This window comes from Macrobrachium rosenbergii, chromosome 35 (assembly GCF_040412425.1).
Source record: "Macrobrachium rosenbergii isolate ZJJX-2024 chromosome 35, ASM4041242v1, whole genome shotgun sequence".
NCBI lineage: Eukaryota > Metazoa > Arthropoda > Malacostraca > Decapoda > Palaemonidae > Macrobrachium > Macrobrachium rosenbergii.
The window spans coordinates 4,582,736-4,608,132 of NC_089775.1; the positions used below are offsets into that span (position 1 = coordinate 4,582,736).

The 25,397-nt window shown below is 38.2% G+C and overlaps 1 protein-coding gene across 1 annotated transcript; it reads left to right on the forward strand.

Annotated features, from left to right (window-relative positions):
* The first annotated feature begins 487 nt into the window (after positions 1 to 487).
* LOC136856414 (uncharacterized) lies at positions 488 to 24,309 on the forward strand. Its single transcript, XM_067134270.1, is given in 10 exon segments — positions 488 to 627; positions 4,517 to 4,691; positions 4,694 to 4,704; positions 6,508 to 6,598; positions 7,891 to 8,008; positions 9,200 to 9,314; positions 10,146 to 10,242; positions 17,557 to 17,675; positions 20,465 to 20,575; positions 21,928 to 24,309. Coding segments are annotated over 9 exon segments (987 nt in total). The 5' UTR covers positions 488 to 627; positions 4,517 to 4,522; the 3' UTR covers positions 22,084 to 24,309.
* Positions 24,310 to 25,397: the final 1,088 nt, after the last annotated feature.

Consider the following 25,397-nt stretch of genomic DNA (forward strand, 5'->3'; position numbering starts at 1 on the left):
ATAGATTATTCTGTGATATGTGGGAAATGAACAGGTGTCATCAATCTTAATCTAATACACAATCTCTCTTCACGCAGGCATAGCTGACACGTAATTATTAAAATGGTTAAAAATGAAAGTTAAACAACAATAACTGAATACAGAAAAATGTTGAAATTGTTTGGATTTTGTTATGGTTATTTTTTGTTTGTATTTACAATTTATAAAAGGGATTAATTGACGAAAGCCAGAACCGCTCTTTACGCAGACATAGCCGACATGTCAACACTAAAATTTACAAAAATTGTAATTTAAAACAAAATTAAGGAAATAAAGCCTTAAATAAATTAAATTTATTTTTTTATATTTTATTTTGTGTCTCTTATTATAATAGGAAGGATATTAAATACTAAATTATATATTAATTTGAAATGGCAAAGCCCTCCTGTCTCCAACGTCCGGAAGATAAGCAACAAAATGTAAACATACTTTCGTGAGTAATCTCAACCACGAGAGATATTTGCCATTTTTACCTTATATTTCACTCCCCTTCGGAGGAAAACAACCAATTATCCTGTGGAAGAATAACCAGGCATTAAATAACCGACGGGAATTATCAGAGAGAAGAATTATTACGACATACAAGGGGTAAGATGATGTAAGATAAGAGGGTCTTAGTGTCTGGGACCGAGTGACATTTAATAGTCCTAAATTTTATATACTTTTAAATCTAGCGTGGTTTATAATTGAGAATTTTTCTGTTATTTTGACGAATTTATTATTAATTTTTGGTAGAACTATGGAACAGCTTCGCATGGGGTATTGGAAATTGACTTTTTCTATAATATTTTGGTTGCTTATGAATTTACCGTTATTTTTTACAGTCGAGTATAATTAACCTCAGAACTGAGCCCTTCTGGAATGCTATAGTGATGCGCAGTTTTATATGCCTGCTTTTGGTAAAAAGTGAAGTTTCCTTCACTGGGGGGTCCAGGGGGCAGAGCCCCCTGCTAAATAACACTGCCTACTAGGTTAGGTTAGTTTATGGTAGGTTAGGCTAGTATAGTTCCTTTTATATTAGGTTTCCTTAGCCTGTCCCTTCTTGAACCTATTGCTCCTCAGTCGAGAGTTAGCTACGGACGAGAAGTTTCTTCAGTCGTGCTCTCCTGGGTGGCATGCGACTCTCGTTTAGGGTTCCTGTCCGTACTCTGCACGCGCCCTACAAGAGTCGTCGGATAGAGATATGCCCTCTTAGGACCATCTCTCATCTTACCCTGGCCTTGGCGTAGAAGATGGAAGAACAGGGATGGGGATCATGCCTCGACTCCTCCTCGGATGTCATAGGTGGACTCCGAATCCATTGGCATCGACTGTCGGGTTCGAGTCCTTCTTGTTCCCCTCCTCCTCGGACTTGGTATCGATGATCCAGATCATTCGTTACTTTGTCCTATTGGGAGCTGTGGTACTTTCTGAAAGGCTCGACATTCCTAACCTGGATGTCATCAACGTTTTTGCTAGTACTGTCTCTCCCAAGGAAGAAGTGTCTAAGGACACATCTTCCTCCTGACTTCGTGAAGCGATCAAAGGAGGTACTTGGCAGCTGACGATGACGGTACCGGTACCTTTCACCCGAGAGCTCACGAAGTCGATGGCTTGGTCCATCCCTCACATTCCGGAAGTTTCTGTCGGTCTGGAAGCAAGGCGTGGTCTCTTAGACCACACTCTTGTCTTCTTCCTTCGGTCTTGCCCACAGACCCTTGGGACCCTTTTTCCTTGGCTCTGTGGTGGCTGCTCAACAAGTTGTGTTGTCTTACCCGGTTCCTTCAAGAGGACGAGTAGCATCTCGCCTAAGGCGTTGGTTCTGGAAGTGAGAAGGATTCCGAGAGTGACTGGCCTCTCTTCCTCCTCCTTCCCCCTCCTTCCCCGTCCTCCAACTTCTCCTCCTTAGGGATGAGAATAGGACTCGAACCAATAGCTGCTGGAACTGGCACTGATGCGGTAAGACTACACATCGAGCACCCGTTCTATTTTTCTTATAGAATCATAGGAGCAATTCCGCTCCTTCCTCTAGCAAGGGGAGGAAGGAGAGACTGGCAATAAGGGAACCCTATCTCGGCTTTTCCTTACTGCCTCCGACTCTAGATCCTTCCAGCCTATTTCGTAGGAGTTACGTTTCCTCACTCATGCGAAAAGGTCCAGTATCTGACATTTGATCTTGCAGTTCCTACACTCCGATCAATATGTCAGAGGCACGGTACTCCTCCTCGCTCTTTCGACCAGGAGGAGTAACCCAGGTGTGTAGAACTCCAGTCAGTTCAGGAGACTCACTCAGATTCCTCCCTCCAACCAGTGAGTCTTCCTAATGTAAAGGACTGAGGGTTTGTATATTGTGTCGGAACAAATAACAATTTTTAAAGTAAATTGTATTTTTTCTAACTATACAAACCTGAGGTCCTTTACACTTTATGCCCACCTCATGCCACCCCTCAATCTGAACCTGGACCAAAAGGCAAACTGGAATGTTTATATGCAGGCAGGAGGGTATCCCCACCTACCTGGCGGTAGTTACTGCCTAACCACCTTGCTCAAGAGTTTAACGGCCGTTTCCAGCCTACGCCTGAAAGTAATTCCTAATGTAAAGGACCTCGGGTTTGTTTAGTTAGGGAAAATACAATTTACTTTAAAAATTGTTATATTATTTTACTCTTAATAACAGTACTCAGCATTTGAGTTTTATCATGTGTTTATAAGTCTTCTTATTAAAATTTATATGGAAATTACACAAAAACCCATTGTAAATTTACTGTTACCAGGATATTTACCATCTCTTTTTTTAGTTTTCTCTAAAAGAAAACTATTGTGCTGGCTTTGTCTTCTGTCTGCCCTTTATTCTGTCTGCACTTTTTTCTGTCCGCACTTTTTCTGTCCACCCTCAGATCTTAAAAACTACTGAGGCTAGAGGGCTACAAATTGCTATGTTGATCATCCACCCTCCACTCACCAAACATACCAAATTGCGGCCTTCTAGCCCCAGTAGTTTTTATTTTATTTAAGGTTAAGGTTAGCCATGATCATGCTTCTGGCAACGATATAGGATAGGCCACCAAGGGGCCATGGTTAAAGTTTCATAGGCCGCGGTTCATACAGCTTTACACTGAGACCACCGAAAGATAGATCTGTTGATGGTGGCCTTGATTATACTCTGTACAGAAAATTCAAGAAGAAACTTCGGCACAATTTTTACTGTTTATCTTTTTCTGAGTGTGGCTAGTATTAAAAGTCCCCCTCCCCCTTCCTGGTCAGGTTAGTGTACGGCATTCAAGGTTAGGTTAGGAAAAGGCAAGGTCTGGTGAGGTCATATTCCCACTGAAGTAGCCTATCAACTGCAGAAATGCCTGGTACAGTAGCCCTGACCCCTTACTATCCATTTGTTCCCCAAATTGCTATTTTTTTAGCAGATGGGCCGTAACATTTATGCTCTCATTTGCGATATCTACAATAGCATTAAAAACAAAAAATCATGGTAGTGTATATTTTCTCCGTGCTCTACAATATCCATACTGAACTATGATATATATAGAAAGATGGTTCTAAATTCACTTTCTAAGACTTGATGTGGTCTTTGCCTCCTACCTGTTATTACAAAAATCCTAACTTCACATTCCTATTGTCATTTTACCCTGCTCCATTATTATGCCTATCTAGCCAGGGTGTCTTCCGTGGACCCTATTAGAATGTCCTCCTAAACAGCTCTTGTACTTAAGTTCCACAAACATGACCGTAGTCTAGGCTGTGTATGTAAGATGATGGGTGTAAGTTCCCATTCAGTTATGGGCTTTAGACATAGTTTCCTAATGTAACATTCCCATGAGAAACTCACTTAGAGAAACTTCATGTTTCATTTGTTTAAAACCTTACATGTTGAGTTTCCTTTAACAGTCACAGAGTTGAAAGGAAGCTCAAAGAAGCTGCCAAACTAGCTTCAGCAAAATGAAAGTATTCGTCATAACTGAGGATGGCACAACCGCAGTACTCCATATATCATCCTTCCCACCTGTCACCTGTCACCTGTCACCTTGGCTAAAAATATGAATGCTGCTACATGTGGTACAAGTAATAATAGATGCCTAGTGTGTTGTTAATTCTGGTGCTTTACAATGTTACTTCATAAATGTAAATTTGTGGTAAAAGACAAAAATCGCAATATTTTCATTTGATATTAAAAGTTGAACCGGGTCAGATTACCTGGCTTCTTAGTTACAGCTGATTGATAAGTGTTTCTGGGATTTGTGTAGGGGCACTAAGAATTGTTTTATGAAGTATTTTATTTTGGCAGTTCTTTTAAATGACATTTCATATTTTATAACAATTTATCATCCAGCGTGGAGTACTGATGAATATCATTATTATTTGCAGAGGAATATGCATGCCTACACTTTCAAGTAAAATAAACAAGAGCCTGTGGTGAGTCTATGCACATGGAATTTATTTTTCCTCTATCTTGCTAACTCCTTGTTTTTCTTTTATCTTTTTTCAGTGAGGAATGTCTTATCCTGTTGGAATAACGGAAGTGCGGGCAGCGTACAGGAGGATCAAAGGATTTATCCATCGAACTCCTGTGTTTACGAGTGAGGCACTCGATTCCTTAGCAGGAAGGAAGCTTTATTTCAAAACAGAAAATCTTCAGAAAACTGGTTCCTTCAAAGTTCGGGGGCCTGCAATGCTGTAAGTTGAGTATTGAAACATAGTGAGACTTTGTTCTATCAGATACAGTGACTCGGAATGTGAGTTAACCAAGAATGAAAGTTGTAGTACATTTATTTCATAATATAGCTGGGATTTTGACTGAAACATGTAGTAGTAAGTTTCAGAGTTATAGCATTTATATTCCCAGCTTTTACAATTTCACGCAGCTAAACACACTACCACAGTTCTTTTTGAGGTGATGACTTCAGTAATGCTATTATGATTATTTTCATTTTAAAAACATGCCAATTGTAACATCCATACACAAGTGTAGCAGAATGCCTTCAGATTTTTAAGAGAAAGAACAAGAGAAGACTATAGTACATTATAGTTATTAGTTCCACTGTCAGAACAAAACAAATACATGCTCAAGTACATAGATACACACCTTTATGTCCAGAAAGCTTTACGGTGGTTCTGTAGACACTTCATATAGTGTAGGGCTGCTGTACTGAAGGATGATAGGGAAATTGTAAATGCTGTTGATGTAGGCACCTAATGTTTAGTGTGTGTGTGTACAATACTTGTAAGGTATATAGAATCTACTGGTCACTTTTTACCAGATACATATGTAATTGTAATAGTCACAATGCCCTCTTCACTTCTCGAATTCTACGTGCTTTTTTGGATATGCTTGTTACTACAAAGTCTTTTGATTCAAATGCAAGTAATTTGAAGTGATTATGATGTCCGGTAATGGGAAATGAACCCGCGTCCCATAATCACAATGACGTCACGTTGCCGATCTGGCCTCAGCAACTTAACCTCATTATGATTATACAACAACGTGACCTCGTTGAGATTATGGGACACGGGTTCATTTCCCACTGCCGGACATCATAATTCCTTCAAATATCTTGCACTTGGATCCAAAGGCTTTGTAGTGACAAGCATATCCCAAAAAGCACAAAGAATTTGAGAAGTGAAGAGAGGCATTGTGGCAATTACAATTATACATGTAATGCATATATAGGAGTAGTGTATTGTACTATATTTCCAGGAGTTTTTTTAGAGAAATCTGGCCAAGTCTGAAAGCCCTGTAACTTTAGAGTGCTTGAATGCCACTAATCTCAAGTTGCCAAGGTTACACTGTATGTTCGTTTAAAAACAAGTTAGAACTGTATTTAGGCTCTCCGTTTGTTGTGACAGTTATAGTATAAGTAGATAGTTGTGTCAGAGATTCATTTTTTTATAACAGTTTGTTTTCACTGAATGTTTCATATCAGGACTGACTGAGTTGATTTAGTGAGATTTGCAAAAGTAAAAACAAAGTATAATATGCATTCCTCTGCATATGAACAAGTTAGCATCTGTTTATTGTTCGTAACTTTTAGTTTTCAGAGTAGGGAATGTCTGAACAACATTAAACAATCCAGAGTGAACAGTTTTGAAGTCACAGTCACAAAGGATCTAATTTTGCCAATCTAAAATGCATCTAATTTCTGTATACCCGAAATTTCAGCCATTCCGCCTTATGGAAGAAAAACGTAAATTGGAATAACACCTTCTTGGGGACAGTTGTAATCATGAAATTTACTTTTTCTGAGATATATCTTCAATGAACTTAACTTACAGAGGTATGGTCAGTGGTTGTTAACACCATATTTTTATTCATTTCCCATTTTTTGTAGATAGGATATTGATTATTATTATTATTTATAGTTGAACTAGACCACTGACCTAACATTCCTAATTTGCAAAGCCCAAAGGCCATGAATTGACTGTTGTAAAATGTTTGTATGGGGGAAATAAGTGTTAAATGCTTATGTCTGTCATCCACAGGTGTTCTTGGAAAAGGAGCGCAATCCGGACTGCCCAGGCATTGTTACCCACAGCAGCGGCAATCACGGTCAGGCAATTGCATATGCTGCTAGTAAGTACAGTTTGACCTCTTAAGGCACAGAATTGGTATTATCCTGACATTACAGTAGTAGTAACAGTAGAGTGAGATTCAAATTTTTATTCTTATCATTAACATTGTTCCTTGGGAACAGAATTGTTACTGTGTTGTGTGATACATTTCTTGAGGATATAATTGACGTAGGATTTGTAAAACCAGAGTTGCAAGGGAGTGCGTTGTTGTGTTCTTTGCTAAATATACGAAAACGACGTCATGCTTTGGTTCTGTTTACGAGAGGAGAGTGTACGTGTCTCAGGTGTGTTCCCAAACCTATAAGAAATTCCAGCAGAAATTAAGATTGTATCATCTTCAACTATGAAAGTGTGTTGTAGGAAAAATCTTTGTATGTGACGTTAGAGAAACCGGAAAAATTCTATAAAATATGGGTAGATCTAAGTAATAGCTCTGCGGCGACAATATCCTTCTAACTTGACTTTTTCTACAGTTTTTTGGTTGATAAATATGGATTTACCTTTAATTTTTGTTGCACGAATGTAATTAACCTGTAATTAACCCCTGAAGTCCATCCAACAAGGGGTTTCCATACACGGTCTTCACAAGACAGAGCACGGGTACGTCTGTTTGGAATTACGAAAATATGTAGCCACAAAACATTTGAAACCAAACTTTCTAAAACTCTTTTAAATGCAGTCATAATTCTTCAGATATAACAAATAACAGTAGATAAGAAGTGATATGTTCAGACTAAAATTAGTGTAATTGTTAGATACATTTTTTGGCAGAAGAAATGGCATCCATATTACCATCTGCATGTAGACAGTAAGAGAGAGAGTTTGTGATTCCACCTGTATTGATTGTGAATACAAACCATCCTGTCTTGGTGGTTGGTTTCAGATTCCATTATAGTCTGCAAGTGCTGCAAAAAGTGAGAGAGAGAGAGAGAGAGAGAGAGAGAGAGAGAGAGAGAGAGAGAGAGAGAGAGAGAGAGAGAGAGAGAGAGAGAGAGAGAATGTGTTTGCAAGCTGTAGCAGTAACTTAGGTAACTTCCTTTAGGGGCTAGACTATACTTCGAGTGCTTGTTTTTCCCACTGCCGGACTGACCACCAAAAGAAAGGCGTTTATAAAAGAGAAGAAGTTGGTACCTTTAATCTTGAACTTTGTCATTATCCTAGTAGTTGCTGATGTAGATAAATGATATCATTCCTCCTGAAGGAGAAAAGTCAGGAAAACCAAAGCACAAAGCAAATTCCAAAGTCACACGTCATCACTCTTTAAACCGACTTCGTATGACGCTTGATTTCCAGGCTGCGCCAACCTGCCATGCAGTGTCGTGGTGCCGAAAGGAACACCCAAAGTGAAGTGCAGTGCCATCAAGAGCTACGGAGCTGAATTGATCTACTGTGACCCGACCTTTGCTTCAAGGTGAGGATAATCATTTACAATGCGTGTGAAAAACACGTTCGAGAAATAGAGTACAGGGTTACAGCTTTCCAACTTTACAGCGCTGGCTCACGGCGCCGTAAGTGGTTGTACAGCGCCGTACCCAGTTTTACAGCGCCATAACCCGGTTTTATGGTGCCGTAAGCGCCATTTATTCGTATTATTATTATGATTCAGTTTACGGTGCTTTTCGGGTTACGGTGCGCACCGGGGACGGAACCCCCACCGTAAACTAGGGACCACCTGAAATTCACTGGTGGCAGATCACCTGAAATCTGAATAGCTGGTGTAACAGCTCATTGCTATTTATTATTATTCAGAAGATGAAACCTATTCATATGGAACAAGCCCACCAAAGGGGCCACTGACTTGAAATTCAAGCTTCCAAAGAATATTGAGATGTTCGTTAGGAGGAAGTAAGAGGAAGTAAAGGGAAATACACAAAGAAGAGATCCCACTTATTAAAAAAGAAGAAATAAATTAATAAGTAGATAAATAAATAAAAATGTGGCACTCTAGAGAGACAAGCTGACGTAAGTGGAACAAACCGTCACATGTTTTTATAATGAAGGTCATATGGGTGAGCAAGTTAATGCCATAATGAAAGCATAGAATATTATGAATTTTAAAGAAACCTTCCATGCTATGTGAAGAAATGAGCACAGAATTAAAAATATAAGAAGTTAGGTCAAAAAATCCCTTAGAAAGTTGTTGATAAAAAATAATTGCCTATGTGATTGTCAAAGAAATGGAATCCCTAATTTATGGAAAAGATATCTTCATTCACTCTTCATATTTTGGTACAAATTGTATTGAAATTTGATCGTAAATTAGGTTTGTTGCTTAAATGTGCTTCTCCAGGTACGATATGAATATGAATAGTACGACCAGCAGTGTGTATTCATTGGGAAGTTAGATAAAAAGCCTCATAGCAGAATGAAATGACATTGCTCGAGTGAATGTATCTACTGATACGATGACCTCATCGCATTTTTAACTCTTTCCAGTTGACTAATTAATCTATTATATTCCAGGCTAATAATCTAATTAATCAAGAGTTTTTAACAGCGTGTGCAACCCTATTATATGTAAGGCATCCCCATTCTCGTGGCCCTTTCATCTGTACGAACCAGATTACCTCATATCATCCATTACCGGTGACTCTCGTTTCAGGAAGGAAAAGTGCGACGAAGTGGCCGAGGAGACAGGGAGAATAGTCATTCACCCGTTTGACAATTACGACGTCATAGCAGGTCAAGGAACAATGGCCATGGAGCTTTTAGAAGAGGTGGGAAGAAAATTGTTTGTTGTAATCGTTTTTTAAAGTCTTTCGGTGGAATGTTTGCAAGTCGTATCATCATTTGTTGGGATTTACGGTGCCTTTGATATTATTTTCGTCGTTATTAATTGGTTTATAGGGATGACTCGCTCGCAGTAAAAGTAGGTTAGTTGGAGAGCTAATCACAAAAAGCCACATGGAAAAATGAAAAATAAAACAACAGAAAGCGGTATAGTTTGGGAAGTGCTAAGGGCAATAGTTACTTGTCAGGTCTACCACCATGCCAGGTTTTTAACCTGTGAAGTGTTCACTTAATCACAAAAAAGATCCGTGTATTTCAAGGGATAAGAAAATCTGTTCAGATTATGTATCCCCATTCTTATATTTGGAACATGTGGTTAGTGTCATGGGAAGTAAGTTAGTATTCTGGTTTAGATATAGAAATATAGGCAATATTCTAAAGGGTCCACAATGATATAATTGTTTAAGGCTTGTGTAAAATTTATAAAAGCTTCTCCAAACAAAATATAGGCTACACACTACCCCTTGGTTTGCAAAAGTGATGTCTTCAAATGGCCTAATGTTTAAGATATTATTGAAGAACCAAATGATATCCAGCTGCAGGCTTCAACTGGAATTTTAATTTTAAACATTTCAGTTGTCATTATTATATAGTTTTTTTTTTTCACTCCATTTTCTTTTACTTCTGTAATCATTATTTAAGGAAACTTCCCTTTACCCAATCATTCTTTTATTTGTAAAAAAAGGAAGCAAGTCCTTTAATTTTTCTGACTTTTATAACTCTTAACAAAAGATAACAAGAGTGTATGTTTATTCCAGATTCCAGATTTAGACGCGATTCTGGTGCCGGTCAGCGGAGGTGGTATGATATCAGGGATTGCCATTGCAGCTCGACAGACAAAGTACAATTGCCGAGGTACGTTGTAAAGATGTCTGTGAAGTAGTTAGGACGTTTGTGAATATAGTTTTGTAGGGGTTAGGAGGTCTGTGAACTTTGTTTGCAGACTGGTATAATGTATTGCCAGTGGCATTTTGTCCATTAGACTTGCATTTTATCAATCTTATCTGCTTTTAGGAGGTCTTAGATGTGTCGTCTACTATCACTGATTCTTGTGGAGTGCATTTGGGTAGGCCTATGTTACTACCTGGGTTGTTTAATTAGGCTAGCCCTATTCAAACATATGTGTTCATACTAATTATAGACCTAGCACTTTTACTAAAGTCTAAATGCCCAATTTGTAAGACAAACAATATGGTATTTTTGTGTTAAACAATGAAAGGCTTTAGGCAAATGTGTAGTTGGTGCCTGATAAATAATTTTACCATTATTCGGCCTCTTTTTGTCATCTTATTATTTTAATCACTGCTATACCGTTAGCTGCATTACGCTTCCATAAAGCACATCACGCATTGTGCCGATTTTATTGTGGCCAATTTTCTTCATTACATGTTGTCAACTTAGGATGTTGTGGTCTGACTAAGGACATTTGCACAGTCAGTAAGCCAACTATAGAAGGTTGGAAAGGGAGACCAAAAAATATCTACAGGAGGGACACATGCCATGTAAAAGTGGCTCTCAGACAAAACCAACAGTATGCCGGTTCAAAACTGCGGCATCTAGCAAAAGAATGAGGCCAAGGGAGGTCTTAATATCCACGGTGGTTTAGTAGGGATATTATACTAAGGTGGAAAAAGAAGAAAGTTTCCTATGGTCTTGAAAAGCAGTGATGTAAAAATTGGTGCTGCATCAAGTGAATACTATACTTTGCTAGTGTGTACGTTTAGGAAAACGCCTCAGCATTTCTGAGTGTCCCAGTAACATGCCAATTAAATGAGCCATTGGGGAAGATAGAAATAACAGGCTGAATTATAATGAGAATAATTATAAAGTTGAACCAAAACAATTCCAAGAAACCAGATGGATGCCACCTGAAGGGGACCACGGAAGCATAAGAAATTGCTCCTCATCTGCAAAGCTCTCTTGGAGCAAAGAAAAGCAGTGAAGGACTGGGAACTTTAGAATATTACATTGATATTCATGAAGGACTCTAAAGATGGACTAGGGAACTACAGTATAGGCCTATGAGTCTGACCTCAGTCCTTGGAAAGATAATAAAATTCATTATAAAGGAACATCATAAAGTGACAATTAGACTCAAACTGTTTAATTCTAGACAGCCAGTTTAGATTCCATGGTGGGAGATTATGCCTAACCAACCCAGTAGAATTCTTCCAAATGTTTAGTGTACAGTCTATAACAGTAAAATTCTGTGTCAGGATATCCAGAAGTCTTTAAATAAGGTGTCATGTAAAAGATTAAGTGTCAGAGGTAGGGACTCTGGTTACTGTAGACTGAATAGGAGACTGGACAGAAGATTGACCAAGTAATGACAATTGTCGTCAGTGGGACCTCACTCCGGCAAAAATTCAGCCAGGTGGTGTGCCCCAGGGCTAGGTGTTGGGTCCTCTGCTGCTCTTCGTTATTTATGTAAATGACCTTGGCCGAGATTGGTTAACTAGTAAGCAAGTTGCTGATGACACAAAAAAGATGATAGTGCCAGTAATTATAGAGGTGTAAGGTAGTTACAGAAAGACCTACAGAAAAATGATGAAAAGTCACAAAAAATAGGTCATACACTGATCATAAAATCAAGAATGCTAAATAAGTACTACTTGGTAGGGGGATGTTGTTTACAAGTTGAAAAGAATGTTCAGAAGGTGTCTGAATACAATAATTGCCAGTTTGCCACTGTGGAAAAAGATGATTGCAAACTTTATGGAATGCAGTGGTTGGCTGTATGGCGAAGGCTATCAAACAGACACTTAGGATACAAAAGAATGGTAGAAAGCCCCAAGCCGTACTCGTTAGAGGAGCTTCCATCGCAAGGCAGATGATAGAAGCATTTAGGATGCTTAAAAGTATAGGTAACAGACTGGAGGCAAAGAGTTACTTTAAGTTGTAACCATACTTTATCCATCATATGGAAACTGGGATTGAAAAGGTTCAACACCAGCCACCTAATGCTAGCAACAGATATTTTGTGTTTCCTTGCCCACACCAAGTCGCAAGACTTTGCCCATAAGAGAGCCATTTTCAAGTGTTGTAGGATCTTAAAGTTCCAATTCTCTCGAGGTTTTTGTCATTCAGCCAACCTGTCCAGCGTGTCTTTTTTTCGGTCTGCGTTTTGTTGCCCTCCGTAATCCTCTGGCATTTGTGCAGTCCAGGCTTTGCAGAAGCATTCAAATGCAGTAAACGTGGACACCAGTTTAGTATGATATTTTTTAAAGTCATTGATCCACATTCATGAATCTTATAAAGTATATGTGTTTGAGTCTCGACCAAATGTTTTTATAGCTCGCTGCATTTTTTCACTAAATTGCTTTTTTTATGTCATAGCAAAATAGTTTTTCTTAAAAAATGTGCAGAGATGCAAAAGTAAAATGTAAATTAAAGTATTCTATGTGTTTCCAAGGCGATGGATTTGTTTTGTTACAGAAAGTTAGTAATCTTAGTATTGTCTCTTGAAAAGTTATTAGCCTAAATCTAAACAACTTATTTTACTGGGAGTGCTCTCATCCAAGTCCCTTCAGTTTGCATACAGTTGCCCCAAAGCATTTTATTATTATTCAGAAGATGAACCCTATTCATATGGAACAAGCCCACCAAAGGGGCCACTGACTTGAAATTCCAGAAGCTTTCAAAGAATATTAAGGTGTTCATTCGAAGGAATTAACAGAAGGTGATAGGAAACACACGCAAAAGAGATTACTGTATTTATTAAAAGATGAAAAATAAATTAACAAATTAATAGATAAATAGATAAAAATATGAGTAAATTATTAAAATATTAGGAGAATTGTTATAGGGTAGTAATGCATTGCATCTTAGCTTGAACTTTTGGGGTCCCAATTGAACAGCATCGTTGCACATAGCTGTCTGTCCATTTGCAAGGCTTAAAAAAACAAGAGGTTTGCATTTATGAATTGTAAGAATTCCTATCAATTGCATACATTTAGATGATGAAAGGGATATGACCAATATGAAGACATGTAAAAATATTTGACTGTGATTATGTTGTAAGGGAGGAGCCATTAAGAGATGTGAATGATACAAGATGAATCTTAGTTGCGAGAAGCTGCTGGGAAGTAAAGGGGTCTTAGATGCTTCTAAAAGAAGAAGAGAATATGGCTGTTGATGAGAAGTTAAACGGAGTTATGTTAAGTCCATAAGTATGTGTATCTAGGAGATTGATTTTAATGTATTCTTAAATTAATGCTCTTCTGAATTACTCTTAGTAAATTAGTCATACACTGACGTTTGCGTGGGTTTACTTGGGTGTCCGATAGTCAAGTTATATATGGGTTTAGCCTTGTCTGTGAAAATACATAGAATTAACTGACAGTGGGGAGTATACAGCATAAATTACGTCCATAACTTTATGGTACATCAATCTGTGAGATGTGTTCTTACTTAGGCGTCTTGTGCCTGCATTTCATTCATCGTCTTTTGTGAATTTTGATGCTATGCTTGTCGTTGTATGTGAAGTGTACGCAGTGGAACCGCACGGAAAAGGACTTCAGCGTTGCCTGGAACAGAAAGAACGGCTGTGGTCCAATCCGCCCAGGTTCATAAACACCATAGCGGATGCCATCCGAACGCAACAGGTGGGAGTTCTTTGGTAATGCCTAGTACATTGTGTTATTGTACATAATCCTTGTGTAGAGTAGCCTTATACCTGCTACGTGTCTTGTAGTTTATGCATCTGTGTCCTTTAACGTGAGGTGAGCTTGGAATTCATTTACTAAAGAATTGTGTGTAGCTTACTGGAATGTCTTTCACCAAACCTTTGGATGTGTTTTGATCTTGTAAAAATTGTGCTTTTGTGAATGTATTTCTGGTTGAAAGATGCCAGGGTAGGAAATTACAAATGTTTCTTGATTTATAGATAAATTATTGGTTGTAAATTTTTAAAATTTCAGACTACAGTATTTGTTTTATCAGTGCTTTTTGTTGATGGTCAACTCACTCTCTTAACAAGGAGTCTACATTCTGATGCCTCACTTTTCACAAAATAAAATCACCTTTACTGTTGCAGCTGATTACTGTGTATTTATATACAGTGATTCATTTTCACTCTCTTGAACTCAGTGGAGTTACCATCATTTCACTACGATAGCTTCTGAATATTTTATGGGGAATGTCTTTAAAATCATTTATTTTACTGCTTTAAATTTTTGCAAATTGCTGTTACCGACATGGTGAGTTTTGTACTCACATCATAGTTTAGTCTATTTTATCATTGCTCCATTTAAATTACTTTTAACAGCGAGTTCGTAGTTAACTTCAGGGATGTAATATGATTCTTGGCAGTTAAAATTCGATTGCCATGTTTCCGCTTGTTTGCCATCCTGTGGTCGTGATGCATAGCATGTGCTAAACCACTGTGTGATAATAATCATGATGATAATGATTGGCATAGTTCCAAACACTTAAATTCCCCTGATGTCACCTTCCGAGAATGTGAGATGAGGTTGGAAGTGTCATAGATTCTCGACAAGCACAGACTTGCCTGTGCCCTTGATTGTTAGTATAAGTCAGAGCATAGTATTTCTTCTCTTTCCAAGTGAAGAAATGTATATTCTCGCCATCTGTAGCTGGTTTCCCTTTCTCCTTCATTGCTCGTGGATAGTAGATGCTACCTACTTCTCCTGAAGGATTGGCTCCTTCAGTTATTCTCGCTCCCTGTAATGTAACTCAGACCTTCAATTAGGGAAACCTCTCCACCTTTTAGTCATATTTTCCTTTTGCTGTCTTTATCTCTGCAGACCTTAATGTCCAGGGAGTTACTGAAGGTTACTATTTTTCAAAATGAGCGGACGTTCTCGTAGAACAAGCCTCAAGGGCCATTAACATTTTAGAAGGCCTCTGTATGAACATGACGTAATTGCAATTCCATAATTGGTCCAGCTGCTATGCTTGGGTATGAAAACCAGTTTTAAAGCAATGATCACTATCTTTAAGAAGTGCAGTTTAAAGGTTTGTATTCAAAGTTTCTGAAATACCTGTGAGGTCATGGTTTCATTGGGCAGGCTCAGACACTGGTACGTGAGATTGTGCAACTAACAATCTTTCATAAATCATTTTGGTGAACCGTATGAGTTTAGCACCAAAGGGTTACCATCAGTCAGGCACTTAAGATATCAGAGGGGGCTGTTATGCCTCAGCCTATACTTTAGACAAGTGCTGATGAAGAGGTCAGTTGATAGAACCTTTTGAGAATACTCATAGGTATAAATGACTGAAGGAATCTACCGTAAGTAGTAACTAAACTAGAACCAGCAGATGAAGAGTGAAACTAAAAAGTTTCAACACTATTCGTGAACTTCCTCATATGATAAATAGCCTCATTTTGGAACAGAGCACCAGCAGAGGTTGTGAATAGTACCACTGCTGACCAATTCAAGAATTGATTAGACAGAGTGACTGACACACAACTGTGATTATTTTTTCCATTGTTCATTTGTCTCCTTCGATGGGCTACTAAGTCTTTGAGGCACCTCTGTCCATATAACTCTGTGAAGCAAGGGCTACCTTCTATAATCATCATAGAAGTCCTTACAAAAACCCTAAGGAATCTTGAGGAGAATAAAAAAATGGTTGCATATACACCATTAAGTAAGTGCACGAGAAATATGTTGATAATGATAATAATTATTGTAATTGTTATTATTGCAGAATATGTGAAATATACAGTTATTTGTCAGATAATAAGCCTGGTAATTGCCTAGATGTTTTTACCTCTTTGAAAGGCTAGGACATTTTTTGGGTAAATAATCTTATATAGCCAAGTGGACAACATCACAGGTTCTGGTGAAGGCTGCTGGCCAGCGAAAGGGGATTAATCCACCTGTGTGGGAAACTTTGGAAAAGGAAAGCTTTCGATTTCCGAAAATGTGTATTATCGTTTTCATTATCATTACATTCACTGAAGGTTTGTATATGAACTGATTCAGAGGTAGGGCAGAAGTAAGTACCTTTTCCTCCCTAGCGAGCGAAGCTTTCAAAGTCAGGCCTGAGTTTATAGTCACACTTCATCTTTCCTTTTGCTCTCAGAACTCCTTTTGGAATAGGTGTTAACCCTTCCTCAGTTTTTGTATTTTTTATAGTTTTTTAGTTGTTATCCTTCTGATGATGATCTCAGATCATGTTAGCAGTTTGTGTGAACATTTGACCCAGTCTGCTGTGGACTTTTTCCATTCTTAGTCAATCAATGGATAACTGATGGTTGCAACTCCTCCTGGATGACTCTAGGACCTTCTGTTTCAGAAGTGGCAGGAATTTTTATAACCAGACTTTAGAAAAGGAACTGTAAGTTAACAGGAACATCAGTGTCCTTCCACCTGTCTGAAGCCATCTACCACATGTGGTACTCTTGTTGCTACAGAAGTACCATGTGTTGGGGGGCATAGACCAGTGTACAGGTATTTGATTTTATTTAGATATATTTCCAAGAGGGAAATACTTCCAGGGGATGGATCTTAATGTAATTGCTTTCCTTTCTGAGTGGCCCATTTTCCAAGACTCAAAAATACTTCTTTAGATTATGTAGGAGTGTCTTTAGTGAGATGACAATTGTTGTGTGATTGTGTATCTTTTATTTAATGAAAAAGCACTACTTTCTAATATATAAATGTTCTTAAGTATTATTAATTTGTACATAGAACTTCCTGATATTACTTAGTGTGACAATTCTTTGAGAGCACCACTTTTTGATGGAAAAGATATTACATTTTAAATAATCAGTTCAGCATTGTGTTTAGAAGTATGTCATGTATTCCTGTTAAGTAAATTAGAACTGCCATTTTGGATAAATATGTTTTACTTTCTACTTTATTTGTGTGTGGGAGAAACACACAGGTCATCACTAATCTTAACAACGCACAATCAACTGCTCTTGTTTCCACTTTGGGAAAATGGGCCGTCTGACCCAAACAAGGCCTTACATTTTAGTGACTGCTGCCATTATTAATCTAGAAATTTACTGTTTTGACTCTCTGAGACTATGTAACAGAAGTAATTTTTTGTTTTGTTTGTACCTTACTGCACTGTGTATGACCCTTTCTTGCAAACTAACAAATGATGTGGCTTAGTCACTGATGAAACTTCTGTAGCGATTAGGAGAGATGTACTTACGTTGAGTTTGACGAATATGGTATATGTACCCTACAGTGTATGCGATAGAACCAGAGGGTAAAGAATTGCAGAAGAATCTTGAAAGCAAAGAACGGCTATGGCCCGACCCTCCGCAGTTCTTAGAAACTATAGCCGATTCGATAAGAATTGAGCAGGTGAGGTATGTCTCAGTGTTTTATTGAAAATACTGTAGACTTCTGTTTCCATAATATCCTTTATTTTATTTCGTTGTTCTATACTTCCAACTTTGTTTTTGCTGTAATTGAATCTTTCTTTGAGTCTGATTTTCCTGTTTATCATAAAATTATTAATGAACACTGGACTATCACTTTAAAAACTTATCCTTTTTGCCCTAAATTTGAATAGCCATCATTCAATCTCATGAGCCTTTGATTCATTTATGTATTATCTAGTTTTTCTTTGTTTGTGCTTTTCACATGATCTTAAAAAAAATGGGAAATTATAGCATTCATACGTTTAAAATTCACGTCAACATTACACATTACAAGTACAAATTGTTTTTGGTCTTCATCTGTGCTTAGAGTCAAGAATATTGATGTTTCATAGCAGATAGATTTGAACCTGTGTCACCTGTTTATCGATTGTGTTTGGTTGTCTTAATGATTTGAAACTTACATCTCAATTCAGCGTGCAGTGATCATGCATTATTACAGCACAGTAGTTTGTTTTCATGTAACTGTCTAGCTACTTTTTTGTAATTCATCATTGGGTAATTTAGGTTTGCATGCTTAACATCTGCTGTTTGTGTTTGCTGTTTGTATAAGTTACATTCACGATATGATTCTCGCCATTGGAAAGCAATCGTGATTTATTTTAAAGCTTGATTACTGATGTCATTTTATATCTTTGGTAACTTTTATGATAGAGTCATCAGCATTTTGTTCTGACGTTTTCAGTGTTTTGTCTGGAGAGACTGTATATATTTCTCAGGACAGTATTAAGGGCTGCTGTCACGTCTGTTTTTCTGAGAAACACCGGTAATCTGTTCGTAAAAGAATTTCAGATCTCATAGCTTGTTGTTCTTTATGTTTGTAGAATCGACTTTTCTAGCCCATTCTGGGAAGTTGGTGGCAGGACCTGGCCCACTGTGCCTTACATGAGATTTTTTGCAATGTTCTTTCTCTTCCCATTGATCTTGGCTGTCCAACTCCTTCATAGCATTCTGTTTTCGTCCTCTCAGACAAATTCATAATAGTACTGTAATTGAATAGACGTTTTCTTCTTTAAGTGACGCTGGGTATGTGAATCTCTAGGATCACAAATGACCATCACCCAGTAGTCAATTCCTGATGGCTGCCTGTAGGCCAAGGAACCCAGATCATATATCAATTCAACCAGACCATCCAGATGCACACACACTCTTTCCCAGCACCCTGACTTTCGTCTGCTGTTGATATAAATGAACTCTTGACCTTAAGTTTGCTGTTTGATTAATGGTACTGTATGTGTCTGGGAGAATGCAAAGTTTACCTGTTGTACTAAAATTAACTTCAGTAAGTACTGATTACAGCTTTACAAGAATTTCCCAGCGAAGATTAACGTAGGCGATCACCGCAATTCACATTTTAGAAGAATATCTTCTGTTTGACCTGGGACTGAGAGAGAGAGAGAGAGAGAGAGAGAGAGAGAGAGAGAGAGGAATTCATTATTACAGAGGTAATTAATTCACATGCGCACACCAGGACTAAAACCATGTTTATGAGTAACACTTTTATGTCGGATTTCATTCTGTGGGGTTAGACATGTTTTATTTTTGTTTTCTGCACTTGTGTGAATTCCTGTCTGGTCAACGTTTTCATCTTTGCATTTTTCTACAAATATTAGGTTTTTCTACTCGTCATTCTGCTACTTCCATAGCTCCACTTCTCTGATTAACTGTTCCTGATCTCTCCTTCTCATCACATGTTCACATGTTCAGACTATCTCAGCTTTTAAGATCTCATTGAGTTTCCAATCTCTGAATACCATATCTCCTTGCAACCTTCTAATTAGTGCTTTCTGCTTTCCAGTCAAAATCTTAGCATTTTGTAGTTACAACTCTTCAATGTCTCATCCATTTTGTTTGTAAATGTCGATATCCCGTACAGGCCTCACACATGCATTGTAAAGGGTTCCAAACATTAGGTATTTTAAGAAGCAGGCCTTTCTTCTTACTTCTCTGGCTATTGAACGAGCTACTCCAGTGTTCGTCCATCTCCCGAGGAAGCCGTAAGCTACCCCTTGTCCAGAAGTTTGGTTCAGCCATCTGGTTAAGAACTATTTGATAACATCGTTCATATTGTAGAAATGTTCAGTACTTAGCACCAGGCTGCCTTCATGAGGTTACATAATACACTGTAAGCAAAAAAGAAAGTCTTGGCCGCAGTCCCTGGGTTTTTGATCCTTGTACCATACGTCCGTCCGTCCCAACTGCCTTGCTTTGCTTTTCAAGATCTTTTTAAACTTGGGGATCTTACTGGCATTTGGATTTCAAAATTCGAATCATGAGGCAAATGTGAATGTTTTATTGATCTGTTATAAAGCTGCTAAACCTTAGAACTCCTTGGATCTCTGTTCTTGGACAGGCTGTAAATTTTCTTCTAGAGTAGAACGTCTGCAATACCTTTTTGGCTTCTAATAATGGCTATCCAAAATGCAGAGTGATCAATCTTAAGCCATTGTAAATGTAATGCTGTAATATTTAAATAGTGTGCTGTATTTTGAGGTTGGCTTAATGCACTCACTTGCATTTCAATGATATATTAATAGATACAATTATTTGGATACTAATTTTATGCTTTTAATATTTTCTTGATATCAATGCATTTGATTTAAGTTGAGATTCCTCTTGTTGAGAAGTGTTAACTTAGCAAAGTGTGATTTAATATGACTAGCCATTACTGTACTACCATACGTGCATCTAAGAGTTTATTTAACATTGCAGCTTGGCTTTCTAACTTTCCCCATTGTCTGCGATTTGGTCGAACAGACGGTCTGCAGCATCAACGATGACCAGATGATCGAGGGGATGAAACTCTCTTTCGAACGCTTGAAGGTAAAGACTCTTACAGTTATCATTGTTGTTATGCAAATGTGTGAAATAGTGTAAAAATGCCATTATCTTATTGACTAAGATTTTATGTACACTGAGGAAGGTATACTTACAAATAAGGATAAATTAGAACCAGAGGAGTTGAATTAATGATGAGAATTAGAAAGTTAAGTTAAAGAAGTAAAAACAAATAGTTTTTTATTTTTCGTTTTTACAAATCTGTGTCCATTTATTCGTAATACAAACCAGTGTTTTAGACAGTCTTACTCGTCAGTTGGAAGTGATAGCGGTCTCTCTCTGTAATTGAAGCTGACTTTACTCTGTCAGACACTAGACTGTGAGATAAATTATCACAGTAGGGACAACAGTAGCTCATGCCCACCCCCATAGACACGAGGCTTTGCTTTAGAAAAAAGAAATGTGTCTTGTATAGTATATGCGCAAGAGATAGAACTGTCTGAAAGTATAAAAAAATATGGTACAGCTACAGATCTAGGTTGCAGTTCATCTTCCATGGTACAGTGACGATAATTATTCTGCAGTTAGTGCAATCCTTAAGGAGACATTTCCTTTCAGTCCCACATTAGGCATTTTTTTTTTTTACTTTACTTTAGATACTGTAGTTGAAAATCTGTTTATGTTGGATGTCAGCTGAAGCAGATTCCAGCTTGACGGTGAGTGATGTCATCAACCCAATGGAGGGTGCCTGACCACTCCAAATTTGGGTTTTGTGTTCATACTGGTAGCTTGGTGCATCTGATCCAGCTGTTGACTGATTGGTCAAATAGGGACAGGCTGACTGTTCATGAAGAGAAAAAGAAAACATCGGGATTAAGGGGCAAATATGTACCTGGGAAATATGGATAACGGATTATTGAGATTGGGTGAAAAAGTGGTGAGATGAGAGCGTGAAATCCGAAAAAATGGTTCCTAACTTCCAACCAGTTGTTACCAAAGCACAGAGAAAATTTCTCATTGTCTTTTTAAGAGAAAACCCCACAGAAGAAATGGGATTTAGTGTTACCTCGTACTTCTCTTGACCAGCCAGTGAGATTTACTTGAAAAGAGGTATTGAAGTTGCTAAGACTTAATGCTAATGCACCTTGGTTTTTGTTCAGCGAATTCTTCTTTTTGAATGGAAGTTTAATCCATTGTAGTGGCTCTTTAAGCCAGAGGGCTGAAAAGACGTGAGGCTTTTAGCTACCTGGAGACTTTAGTAGTGAAACCAGATCAAAAAGGCCTTGGCTGGATTCTCTAAGTTATTGTTTAATCCAGCTTCTTATATAATGAGTATTATGCTAAGAGTGTACCGTACTATTATAATGTGGTTGACGAATGACTGCTTATCCCAACAGCTCGTCGTGGAAGCAGCGTCAGGCGCCGCTGTCTATGCAGGAGTTCATTCTCTCAGAGATGTGGATCCTCCTCTCGAGAAAGTCGGAGTCATACTCTGCGGGGGGAATGTGGACCTGGACCACTTGCCTTGGATTACGCGCAAGACTACTTACTAGAGGATTTTGACTTCCGCCAGTTGCATAACCTTTCTCATTCCATTCTGAGCTTCAGCGTTGTTGTTAGTTGTTAATTCTGATGTGTTTTGTGGCGTGTCGTTGTTCAGATGTGATATACTTCAGTGGAGGGCGTGTGAGGTTAACTTAGTCTTAAGAAATGTGGTAGTGCTGTTATATTTAGTATATTGTACTGCTCTTTTGGAGCAGTAGATTGTAGATTGTCATTGTTGAAATGTGACTTACTTCAGTGGAGGGGCGTGGGGTTAATTTAGTCTTAAGAAATGTGGTAGTGATATAGTATTTAGTATATTGTACTGCTCTTTTTGGGCAGATGTTGTGAATCACTGCACAGATTGTCCCTGCCAACTGTAAGATTCACTTCACAAAACTGTCTGCAATTATGTCACATTCCTGTACGGTATTCTAGCTTTACACAGAATGTAGGGATGTACGTAGGAGCACAGATGAATTGAGATAAAATGCATGAAAAAGTACTTTACTTGAAAAATAAGAAAACCCCAATGTAGGAATTAGGAGACAGTTTTTACTTTGATGAAGCATGATTAACATTCTCATTTTTGTTTTACACATCAAACATGTCTTCCAGATTCAGGGAAAAATCTTTATTTACCCAGTCTTGGAAGATTTAGGTGTTGGGATTCAAAGCTTCAGTCTTTTTCCCCCAACTAGTTTGACAAAGAAGATTATGGCGCCTGGAGTTTGACTATATGTTGGCCCCCCCTCATAAATGTCAGTTTTTGGTATTTCTGGCTTGGGAAGTCTAGAAATTTCATCTTTTTGTGGAGATTTGTGGAAGACAAAGCGCAGGAAAGACGTGAGTAGCAGAATTTCATCAAGGCCCTTTGTGTCAGGGGCTGTTAGAGGCGATGATGATGATGAATTTTTATAAATCATTATTGATTTGAACGTTGACGCCATAGAATGCTGTAATATGCATTGTAATGAAAAGTGAGGTTTGCAGCTTTCATGAAGTATTTTGTATTTTATTTTCAAAGGAATTAATGAGTTACATATTCCCCAAGTCAGACACTGAAGGAATATTGCAGGCTCACTGACTGATGACACAATTACACCAGAATAAGATACTGAGAGGGACCTCATCATTTGCTATTGGTTATTTATGGGTACTTTCTTTCCCTTGCCACCTACCTCATGAAAGGAAATGTAATGTTGCACTAATTTTTGCGTCGAGATGTCACTGACCACTTTTGCTTTGGTTTGCTTGTGATATCCAAAGGCATTTTAAAAATATGAAGGTTTCATCGAGTAAGAATGATCGTTTTTTGTCACGATGTGACGCGTAATCTCTTGCGTCAAGAAGAAGAAGATCAACATTACAAGTGTAGTAGAAAGAGGTTGCTAGACTACTGCTAAATAAAGTATCACATCCCATTAGTAAGCAGAGTAGAGGCCCAGACTACTTGACGTAGAAGACATGGACGCTTGCAAAAAATGCAGATTTTGAATCGACGTGACTCTAAAATGCTGTGATTCAGCCAGATTCATGGGTTGGGTGCTTTGGGAAGATCAGAACACAGAGTTGCGGAGAGATAGGGTGTCTGCAGGCGGCAACGTCGACTGAGATTTGCAAGATTGGGCTGTTTAGGACATGTGGTAGGATGGGATGATGAAAGTCAAATTAGAAAAGAAATATGTATGTAAGTGGCAGGATGAATGTTCATAGGAAAGCGATAAAAATAAAGGAGAAAGGGCATCGTCAAAGACTTGGAAGTTGGACCAGATGGGTATTCAAGCACAAGACAGAATAGTCCAATTTTATAAAACATTAATGATGATGACCCGGTCAGGAAGAGTAGTCGTTGCAAAGTGTAAGCGAGAGGTGAGGTATGTTCTGTGAACCCTATGAAGAGGTGAACTTGAGGATCTGCTGTAAAGGGAATCTGAGGTCGTCTGTGATTATAAATTACCCCAATGAAACCTCAACAGACTTGCCAGCAATTCTAGGTGTTCATTTTTAGTACCTCTATTAGGCTCATGTTAGATAGAGCTTTGTTAGAACAGTTAAATGTGATGGCGAGAAAATATAAGACCTTATGGTGTAACTGATGTATTTTACCAAGAAAGATTTATTTTTAATAGCACAGATTTTATATCACAGTTTTATAATCTTTAGTGCATGTGTTCAAGATATATTGTTGCAAAGTATATGGTTTATTGTTGATGGAATAAAATTATACAGAAGAATATGAGTTTCCTTATGAAATATTCTCATAACCTTAGAGCCCATGAAGTGGTGTAGTGCTGTTAGAGCACCCCACGCAGTACACTGTAGGCATTACTTAAGGTTCTTCGCAGCGTTCCTTCGGCCTCTAGCTGCAACCCCTTTCATTCCTTTTACTGTACCTCCTTTCATATTCTCTTTCTTCCATCTTACTTTCCACCCTCTCCTAATAATTGTCTCGTAAGACATCTGCGAAGCATTTCTCCTGTCATACCTTTCAGATCTTTTTACTCACAATTTCCCTTTCAGCACTGAATAACTTCGTAGATCCCAGCGCTTGGCCTCTGGCCTAAGAATTATATTCCATTCCACTGCATTGTCTTACTCTTATACTCATGAACACCAGATGCCTTCAATTCGAAGGTTTAATGGACGCAAGTGATCAACAGAAGCACTCAAGATCATTCACCAAGCGGCCGCCCCTTCCAATCAGGTTAGGACCTTGGGAAATCGGGTGCTGATTACCCTTCAGGTAAGCCTACGGATGCGCTTAGATTTCGCGCCCTAGTTCGCTTAGTAATTTCAGTTTCTAGCGAAAACCTATCAATTCCTGGGAAGGGCATGAAGTCGAGACCACTTTGATGGTGAGTCCAATCGATACCACGCAGTGACCATACGCCCTTGAGTCCACTTACGAAAATAATCTCAAATTTATAACCCATTTCACTGCTTACTGCTCTTATTTAGGCCTACTCTGCGCATCTTTCTCAACTGACTCAGTGACCCCATCTTTGAATATGAAAGTCATGCCTTCATTATTATACTTATTGCTACATTTTCACACCTGGAAGGAAAAAATGAAATATGGCTCGTAATTCAATGCTCTATTTTTTTTAACCCTGGTTTGTCCACTATAGTTATCTAACCTCCAAGTACAACAGAGGTGCAATGTGTCAGCTTCCCTCCCTCGCCCAGGAATCGAACCCGGGTTTTCTTGCTATGCCAAAATTCCCTGAGAAAGAGTGAATTAGCAAGTTCATCTAGGCCCATAGAGCACTATATTCTATAGACATTGGATAGATTTGGGAATAAAAAATACATTTTTAAAGTT